This window comes from Xyrauchen texanus, chromosome 9 (genome assembly GCF_025860055.1).
Source record: "Xyrauchen texanus isolate HMW12.3.18 chromosome 9, RBS_HiC_50CHRs, whole genome shotgun sequence".
Lineage (NCBI taxonomy): Eukaryota > Metazoa > Chordata > Actinopteri > Cypriniformes > Catostomidae > Xyrauchen > Xyrauchen texanus.
The window spans coordinates 12578029-12588582 of record NC_068284.1 but is presented as its reverse complement, the minus strand read 5'-3'; the positions used below and the strand labels follow the sequence as shown (position 1 = coordinate 12588582).

The following is a 10554-nucleotide window of genomic DNA, read 5'->3' as shown; positions in this document are numbered from 1 at the left end:
TTTTACCTTTAAAATATCCAATTAAATAATCCCATGTTAATGTAAAAATTGTGTGAATCTGCACTGTCTGTGAGCTCTTGGCTTTAACTATAAATGTTTCTCAAATCCTCTGTGTGTCTGAAGATGTTGGTCATATAAGACGATACTAGAAAAAAAGACATACTTTACAACATAAGATAACGCTGGATGTTGCGTATGGATGGATGGATGTTTTTCTCAAGCATTTAATGCAATCATGTGTTTATTTACCCATGTAAAAGAGAAACGAATCAGCATGTTTTCTTTTGATTATGTAAATTAGTACAGAAGCATGTAATATTGTTATTTGAACAGAGTGAAAGGGAAAAGTTGTGTTTTTAAGTGTTGAGCGGACACTGCAGCCTCTGATGAATGACCAGAAGGAGGGAATATCAAAAAGCAGAGGCAGCATTCCAATGTTCTCTTACGAGAGGTTCTCTCATATTGCGTAAGCTAGCTTACGCTACGGGAAAGATTCATCTTTTCTGAGATATTGAAGCCAAAAAAATTATCCTTAATTTTTGTATCCATTGTCAACGCAGTGCGGCAGCTGCAGACCTTGAGCGGGCTAGCTAGCGAGCTCATAGGTTGCTCTGCGGCAATTGCTGCAGCCTATAGACGAGCTTGGGCGAACTCGCATCCAATGAGAGGCGTCCGCGCGCTCACTGCATCAAAGCCCGCCAAAATAGGCGTGACTAGAGTGCATACAAGCGTAGTTCGTAGGCTGGAACCCTGATTTTCATCTCTTCAGCGAAGCTCTTCGCATCGCTGACCTGGAAGCCGCGTCGCCGTTCGAGGGGCATCAAGCAAGCGTGGACAGCGCTAGAAGAAGCCGGCCGTCTCAGCCACCTTCAGCCATCCTGCGAGCTACGCCATCCGACGACGTATCCTTTTTATTCGGCAAGCTAGTTCTTACGAACTATTCACAAAAGAGTACGAGCGTCTTTTTCAAGATGCCTCGTTCCACTTGCGCCTCATGTCGCGCCCTTCTCAGCACCGAAGACTGCCACATCATCTGCGCTCTCTGCCTGGGACTGGGACAGGCAGAGCTCGCCCTCACTGAGGGCGGATGCGATTTCTGCGAGGAGCTACCGATGTCGACCCTGCGGGCTCGACTCGAAGCGCTCAAAGCAGAAGCCGCCGCGCCGCCTTACATTCCGCCGTGCAGAAAGAAGCGCCGCTCCCAAAGGCTGCCGGAAACTGTGGTTGAAGCGACTGCCTCGCCGGAGCCTCTCCCTCGAGCATCGTTTTCACCCTCCCCGCCCCCCCGGGACGCGCAGTTGCCGCCGAGCGGCCGCACTGCTGCCATCTCGGATGACGAGGCGGAGGATAAGGGCTGCTGTTCCATCATGGCTTCGGATAGCGAGGAGTGGTCAGGCTCCCAAGCCTCCTCCTCGGCCCAGGAATCCAGCAGGACCCGCGCCAGAGTCGAAGGGGAGTTAACACGCCTCCTCACACAGGCCGTGGACAGCCTCGGGCTCGAGTGGTCACCGCCCCCTGAGCAGGCACCCAACAGACTCGACGGCTGCTTTCTTCAAAGCCATCGCCGCTCTACACCCGCGGCCCGGGCCGCTCCCTTCCTGCCGGAACTACACACGGAGCTTGCAAAGTCGTGGAACGCTCCTTTTTCGGCCAGGTCCTGTTCCCACGTCTCCACCTCTCTCGCGTCGGTGGACGGCGCCACCGAGAGAGGCTACTCCTCCATCCCCCAGTCGTGGACTTGGTAGCAGCACACCTTTGCCCGCCCTCCGCGAGATGGCGGTCTAAGCCTGTGCTCCCATCTAAGGCCTGCAGAGCGACTTCCGCCTATGTTGGCCGTGCCTATTCCGCCGCCGGCCAAGCCGCATCTGCTCTGCACTCCATGACCGTTATACAGATCCTACAAGCGGACCTTCTTCGGGAGTGGGATGAGAAAGGCAGGCACCCAGAGGCTGTTACTGATCTACGAAGCGCGACAGACCTCGCCCTTCGCGCTACCAAAGCTGCAGCTCAAGCTCTAGGGAAGTGCATGGCCTCGCTGACTGTGACCGAGAGACACCTGTGGCTAACGCTAGCCGACATGGGAGAAGCAGAGCGCTCCACGTTCCTCAACGCACCGCTCTCTCCGACCGGTCTCTTCGGCTCCGCGGTGAGTGGCATTGTTGACAGCTTCTCAGAAGTCCAGAAAGCCACTCAAGCCATGAACCTCTTCCTGCCGCGTCGCGCTAGCTCCTCTGCAGGCCGCTCACGTGATCAGCCTCCTGCACGAGCCTCTTCACAGCGCCCAGCTCAACAAACTCAGACTTCTCAGCGTCGACAGGGCGGCCGCCCTCGATCGCGCTCAGACAGCCACCGCAGACCACCGCCCCCCCGCGGGCCTCGATTTAAGGTAACGCTGAAACCAGAGCAACCGAAGTCTTCCTAACTTTGTTGAACAAACGACGGCTCAGTCCCGCCGCGGCCGGACCACCGTCAAAGCTTTGCCCCCTGTCAGTCCCCTTCTCTCAGGCTACTACAGTGGTGAATTTAGCAGCCAACAAGTGCCTGCACTCAAACACCGTTTTTACGGCGACCCAAATAAATCTTGTAAAGAGCAAACATGTCTTATGTGTAGAACATGTGCCCACAACCCAGTGTTCACCCCTACACACAAGCATAACACATTCCGTGCCCCTATCAGAGCACGCTTGCATAAAGCGGTTACGAACCGCTCGAGCGTCAGAGTCAATGAAGGCGCCCACGAATGCGTGCGCGCGCCCATTCTCTGGCCGCTCTGTCACACGACCAGCCCTATGTGTAGAAAATGTGCCCACAATCCAGTGTTCACCTCTACACACAAGCACTACATGTCTCGTGTCCCCACCAGAGCACGCTCACATAAAGCGGTTACGAACCGCTCGAGTGTTAGAGTCAATAAATGCGCCCACGAATACGTGCGCACGCCCATTCTCTGCCCGCTCTGTTACACGGCCAGCAAACATTCCTCTGTGTGTAAGTCCCGTGTCCATGACTATGCTTGCGCATCAAGTAACAGATGTGACTCTTTCCCCATTCATTCCAATCGGGAAGACACTCACAAAACAGCCTGTTCATGCTGTCTGCGAGCAATCATGCATAAACACACTAAACGCGCTCACACATTTTGTTCAGTGCTCTGTGTGCGGCAATCAGAGCAAATTGGCCATTCACCCTCTAGCGTTACGCTTCAAAGAGTGGGAAGCTATTCCAGGGATATCCAAGTGGGTGTTAAGCACAATACAACAGGGCTATTTGCTACAGTTCGATCGCTGCCCTCCTTGCTTCAGAGCGCGGCTCGAAACCACTGTGAACACGGAAGCAGCATGCATGCTTCGTTCAGAAATAGCAAGCCTTCTGTGCAAAAGGGCCATAGAGAAAGTGCCACCCTCTCTGAGCGAGTCGGGGCTTTACAGCCGTAAGAAAGACGGCGGCCTCAGACCCATATTAGATCTCAGGGTTTTGAACAAGGTGCTTGCAAAAAGACCATTCAAAATGCTTACAATCAGGAAACTCCTCGCGCATGTGCGCCAGGGGGACTGGTTTATTTCTCTCGATCTGAAAGATGCATACTTTCAGATTCAGGTAAATCCCCGTCACAGGCCATTCTTGAGATTCGCCTTCGATGGCCAGGTTTATCAATACACCGTCCTCCCGTCCGGCCTGTCCTTAGCACCCCGTACTTTCACGAAGTGCATGGATGCGGCGCTCGCACCCCTGCGGAGTCAGGGTTTGCGAATTTTGAACTATTTGGACGACTGGCTGATTATGGCACAGTCACATATGGAGCTTCTGTCTCACAGAGCAGTTCTCCTCAGCCATCTGAACAGTTTGGGTCTTGCAGTCAATTGGACCAAGAGCTCACTACAGCCCAGTCAGACAATTTCCTTCCTTGGAATAGAACTAGACTCCATGGCAATGACGGCTCGCTTATCTACACAGCGCGCGCGCCGTGTTCAGCGACTAGCTGCATCTTTTCAGATGAACAGCCTCACGCCTCTGAAGAAATTCCAGAGAGTGCTAGGTTACATGGCCTCAGCCACAGCAGTACTTCAGCTGGGTTTACTGCACATGCGCCCGCTTCAGCATTGGCTAAACACCCGCGCGTCTCGCCGGGCTTGGGCCACAGGCCGCCAGCCCATCAAGGTGACTCAGACCTGTATATCAGCTCTGCAGCCCTGGACAGTGGCCGAATGGTATCAGCGGGGAGTGACAATGGGAGCTGTATCTCGCTGAAAAGTCATCTCGACAGACGCCTCCAACACAGGTTGGGGCGCGGTCTGCGAGGGCTCTCCGGTTTTCGGCCTATGGTCAGTTCAGGAAAAGCTCCTTCACATAAATTGTCTGGAAATGATAGCGGTCGAGTACGCGCTCGTGCGCTTTCTCCCGGTCATTCAGGGTCACCACATCCTGGTCTGTTTGGACAACAGATCTGTGGTATCCTACCTAAACCGTCAGGGCGGTGTCAGATCCAGGAACCTCTTCCATCTGACGAAACGCATACTGAGTTGGTCCCAGTGCCACCTGCGCTCGCTGAGGGCGACGCACGTGCCAGGCCACCTGAACGACGGTCCGGACAGACCGTCCAGAGACAATATTCCCCCAGGGGAATGGTCCCTGCACCCTCAAACAGTCCAGACGTTATGGCACCTATTCGGCAGAGCAGAGATAGACCTCTTTGCGTCCAAAGAGAACTCTCACTGCCCAATATTTTTCTCGAAAAGCGAGGACGCGCTGGCCCAGGACTGGCCCAGATGCCCGCTTTACGCCTTCCCTCCCGTCTCGCTATTGCCACAGGTAATGCAGAGGATCAGGGACACGCGTCACTCGGTGCTCCTCATAGCCCCGCGTTGGGAGAATCAGACATGGTTCCCGGAGCTTACGCAGCTGTCACTGACAGCGCCGTGGCCCATCCCAGTGAGAGCAGATCTCCTCTCTCAAGCTCGCGGCACAATCTGGCATCCCCACCCAGAGCGCTGGGCGCTGCATGCGTGGGTGATCAACGACTACCCGTCGCTCTGCCAGAAGGAGTAATAAACACCATCATACACGCTAGAGCCCCTTCCACGAGAAGACTCTATGCGTCAAAATGGTCTGTGTTCTCAAAATGGTGCACCGACAGAGACCTGGACCCGCGGACATGTGGGGTGTCGTCGCTGCTCGTATTTCTACAAGAGCTTCTGGATAAGGGCAGATCCCCATCCACACTCAAAGTGTATGTGGCGGCCATTGCGGCGTTCGCTGAACCCCTGCACGGCCAGTCATGGGGTAAAAATGAGCTGGTCATCCGCTTCCTCAGGGGAGCTAGAAGGATGAACCCCCGCGCCCCCCATCGGTTCCTATCTGGGATCTTTCTATAGTTCTCGAAACTATGAAAGCCCCCCATTTCGAACCACTTCAATCCGTGGATTTGAAATACCTTTCACTCAAAACCGTTTTTCTGACTGCCCTGTCATCAGTCAAACGTGTGGGAGACCCTCACGCGCTGTCTGTCAGCACTGCGTGTCTTGAGTTTGGACCAAGTGACTCCAAGGTCATTTTAAAGCCTAGACACGGCTGTGTTCCCAAGGTGATCGGTACTCCTTTCAGAGCACAGGTCATTTCCCTATCGGCGCTGCCAGCACCCGATAGCGAACGCGACGCCAATCTCCTTTGCCCGGTCAGAGCACTGAGATTGTATACTTCGCGGTCAGACGCTCTGAGCAGCTTTTCGTTTCGTTCGGAGGGCGCACCAAAGGTCTCGCCGCCTCGAAACAGACACTATCTAGATGGATAGTGGACGCTATTGCTGCTGCATACGCGTCAAAAGACCTGCCATGCCCGTTGGGCATTAGGACTCACTCCACTAGAGGCATGGCATCCTCGTGGGCATGGTCCAGCGGGATTTCCATTCACGACATATGTGTGGCAGCGGGATGGACTTCCCCCTCCACCTTTGTCAGATTTTACAATATGGAAGTGCCCGCTCTGCAGGCAAAACTACTAGCGGTTTAATACGCTACAGCTCCCCTGGTGAGCTGCACTGATGGGACACATTCCACACAGACCGGCACCGCCGCTCTGTCGCTCCCTTCCCACTATGTGCTTATGTATTACACAATCAATGACCCGCATTCTTGCCGGCCAAATATTATTTCCCCACTCATAATGGCTCCCCCGGGTCCCCCTTAATTCCCTGGGGCTCATACAGTGGATGCTTGGCGCGCACGGCGTTGACAATGGGTTCCCGTAGCGTAAGCTAGCTTACGCAATACGAGAGAACCTCTCGTAAGAGAACGTATCGGTTACCTAACGTAACCTGGGTTCTCTCTAGATGAGGGAACGAGTATTGCGTAGCCGGCCGTGCTCGCGCCACGAGCGACTTTTCGCTTCAGTCACGCTTATATGCACTCTAGTCACGCCCATTTTGGCGGGCTTTGATGCAGTGAGCGTGCGGATGCCTCTCATTGGATGCGAGTTCGCCCAAGCTCGTCTATAGGCTGCAGCAGTTGCCGCAGAGCAACCTATGAGCTCGCTAGCTAGCCCGCTCAAGGTCTGCAGCTGCCGCACTGTGTTGACAATGGATACAAAAATTAAGGATAATTTTTTGGCTTCAATATCTCAGAAAAGATTAATCTTTCCCATAGCGTAAGCTAGCTTACGCAATACTCGTTCCCTCATCTAGAGAGAACCGAGGTTACGTTAGGTAACCGATACGTTTTACTGAGGTGTTACTAACAGGTAATAACACGTTTTTTTCCCCCTAATTCCAATTATTCTCAAGGGTGATTCTCATTAGGTGTATTTTCTGTAATACAATTATTTTAAAGCATACAATAAAAATATAATTTCCTATTTTTTATTTTTATATGAGGTGAAATATAACTGTTCTTGACATGTTCTGTGATATTCACCTGTAAAATTGAGACAGGGAGGAGAGAGTTTTACATTTGGAATGTTGCATTGCAGAGTTGAGAGCCAGCCAACCCCAATAAACAAAAACAAATAAAAAAAACAGTATGACAAAATGTTTTATTTTTAACTAGGGATTTTTTCCCCCTAATTATTTTCATTTTACCTCAAACATGGCAAAATTGATAAAACTGTGTAAAAAATGTGTTTAATCTGAACTACCATTTGAACTAAAGACATCAAATAAATGTATATGAACAGTATGACTTTATATCAAACATCAACAACAATGACCACCCTCAAAAAATTATTTAAAAGTTTCAAGTGAAATTAGTTTTTACTATCAGCAAATCAAAACATCAATGGCAAAAAATAAATTGGTTTGCTTTTTAACTACAAAGTTTTGCAGCTCTGTACTCTTTGTAGAAGGGTTGTTTGGCACTAAAAGTCTGCAGTGTGTTGAGTATTCTCTGTACCTCAGGGCTGGAGAGTTTAAGCCTGTGGCGAAGTAAGCAGGAGAACAAATCTAATGGCAGTGTCCCAGGAGGAGATAGTCTATTGACCCGATATCGAATCTCCATTAGTTGCAGTAGGGCTGAATCCTGAGATCCCTGAGTGTACGGATAGTCCAACTGCAGGATCAGGTCCTGGATAGCCTCAGGGTCAAAGTGCATGCTGTAACCAAACAACTGCATACTGTTAATCTTCAAGTATCCATAGTTCTGAGAGGCATCCGTAACTTCTAGAGGCTCAAAGTAGACAGTATTGTTCCCCTGAGAGGAGTCCACCCGAATCCGGCTCCTCAAATAGAAGTGCACTGTCTCAAAAAAGCTCTTCCACTGGTTGCCTAGAGTTAAGGTCCAGTTGTAGCAGTCCAGAGGAATTTCAAGCTTGGTCTTCTCCCAATCTGGGTAGCCATTTTGATTGATGGGCATTGTCCAGCTCTCTGAATGACTACCACTGAATGGGTTGACATAGACAGACAGTGCAGGCTCTAAGGTGGAGTTCTTGGTCATACAGATCTGCAACGAGATGCCCAGGAGCATATGCACATGGCTAGATTTGAATTTGTTACTTTTTAGTGTTAACAACATCCTCTTCCTCCAGGAGGGGTCAAACCAAACATTGAGGCGCACATCGTTGCTGACAAAAATGGCGTGTGTAGTAATGCGGCCATCTCTGTGCTGCAGTAGATAGCGTAGCTCCATGTCTTGTAAGTCTGTCTCAAAACCCAGGTAGTGGTCTGTTGGATTGGGTACAGCGTTTTTACAAACTCCATGACTGAGCACATAACCATAGTTGCAGCTGGAGCAGCGTGTGCGGTTGTCCATAGAGCAGGAAGCGCAAAGAGGGCCATCACCCACCTTGCAAGGGATGATACCCTGGCAAGAGGGGCTCTCATACGGACAGGCACAGATCCGTAATTCCTCTGAGTAATATCCTAGTTGGTCATTCTCACTGCAGTACAGGATGGAGAGGGTGAATTGTAGCCAGTAGTCCAAGGACCTGGAAAACCAACAGTAAATGAACAAACAGTGTGAACAATGGACCAATTTTGTGCATTAAAATGTATGCAAATGATTGCAAGGTTAATAAGGTAATCATTAGCAAACAAACAAAAAATTATATACTGACTGCCAATAAACAGCTTTGTTTAGTGACAGTGCTGATTGGTTTCTAACCTTGAGCTCTGCTAATATCTGCCTATGAAAGCAACGGTAAGACAAATGTAATCTATAATGCAGCTATAGCCTCGGAGCCTGTAGTGGGCGATTAAATAGTATACTATTCATTAGTCTTTTTTGCTCATATGGAGGTTGGTCTGGGCAAAACAATTGCAATTTTAAATTGAAAACCATAATGTACAGGGGCCATAAAGTGCAAAACAAGCAAATTTGAAAACACAATGGTAAATCCAAAAACAAAATAACAATTTAGAGACACAACAACAAATCATAAACACACCTGATCGATAATCAGAAGATTTTTACAGACATTTATCAGGACATTTATAAGTCTTTTCAAACATATTTCTCAACAAAACTTTGATAAAGTGTGAGCAGCAGGGGAAATTAAAGGGGGCCACACACCAGACATTCTAAAATTCAAAACAATATAAAAGTACACACACACAGCACAGGCTCGCCAACTCTCGAGACTGCTCAAAAATCGGCAGCGCCACGGAGTGTATCTTGCATAGTGTATTTTACATTAAATTCGACCCAAATCATTATAAAGGACAAAGATGATATACTCTAGCCATTAGTCGATGATTGTGTATATACTGTACATCTTTCATATAGCCTACATAATGTATTTTCACTTACAATATTATCTTTTTTTGGTTTGAAGATACAGAGAAATTGCATAATTATTTCTAATTGACCAGTTTCATACACCAAACTCATCAATATCACTTTCATTCTTGAAGTATGAAAACATTTGTAGCTTTTGTGTGTATGCTTCCTGTGCAAGGAGCTCGAAAATTCCCATCCTATACGTGATACCTGTGCATTGTGACCTACTTCAGTAACTTTTAAATTCCCCCCTTGTGATCTCACAATGCTATTTCACCAGATATTCAGCAGAAGCCCAACTGAATGAATTGGAAAGCACGCAAATTAGGCTTCTAATTTAACTGTCGGCTAATGTTAAGATATCGATGCCTCAAAAAAATATATCAATAAAATAACTAATAAAATATATCAATAATCTATGTATCTATATTTTGTGACATGCCTAGTAGGCACCATAACTTCTCACCTAATTGGCTATGTGGATGGTATCTAGCCCTTTCTTCATGGTTCACTGACCACTTGCAGGATTACTTAAAAATCATTACCAAGAGGTCACTGAGTGAAGCACTGAATTATTTAGAGTGGTTTATCACACAGTTAAACAGTAACGGGATACTTAAGAACATAGCAAAAAGAGTGAGTGGGATTAAATTAGTTTTGAGTACGCCCACCGGTGTGTAAGGGGCCGTCTAAAAAGTCCTTATGCTAAAACGTCAGAGGTGTCCAAGCATTTATTCAATTGACTTGCACATTCTAACTTAATAAATAAATAAATATAATGGTTGCAGTTGGCGGCCAGAGGATAGATTGAAATACTTTCTTTTTCCAGTTTATCCAATTATGTGGATACAGTATTCAATTAACAATCACTAAAATGTATCAAGATGTTTGTAAAGCAGTTCAATGGAAAGAAGGAGGCGAGAACCGGCCTGGCGATATAAACAATATTTTAATGATTAACTTAAACAAAAGACAAACACACACACATGATGGACATGTCCGTAAACGATCTCTCTCTCATCGCACCACCACCACAATCGGCCTTTATCCCTCTCAGAGGCTTAATTAGCCTGATAAGGGACCGGGTGTGTGTAATCACATCCCGGCCCCGCCCTCCGCCCTGTCACAATGTTATTTTCACATTCCAATGGTTGTAGTAGGCTGCCATTGGTGTGAATGATTAACTTACTTGATGAATTCTAGCCATTTATTTTAACAAATAATAATTGAATACTGGTTTTGTATAATTGCACATTGTAACGATTTGTGGGAAGCAGGACAAGGTAGACAGGAGGTAGGATCCAAACGCGGCTTTATTATTATTACACAAAAATAAACAAACTCAGGAACAAAG

The 10554-nt window shown here is 48.3% G+C and overlaps 1 protein-coding gene across 1 annotated transcript in view; it reads right to left on the bottom strand.

Moving 5' to 3' along the window:
* Positions 1-7102: 7102 nt before the first annotated feature.
* The window catches only part of brinp3b (bone morphogenetic protein/retinoic acid inducible neural-specific 3b), a 28770-nt gene continuing 25318 nt past the window's right edge, over positions 7103-10554 (bottom strand). The window contains exon 7 of the mRNA XM_052134351.1: positions 7103-8409. Within this exon, the coding sequence (XP_051990311.1) occupies positions 7293-8409 (1117 nt within the window). The 3' untranslated portion in view covers positions 7103-7292. The remainder of the gene's footprint in view (positions 8410-10554) is intronic.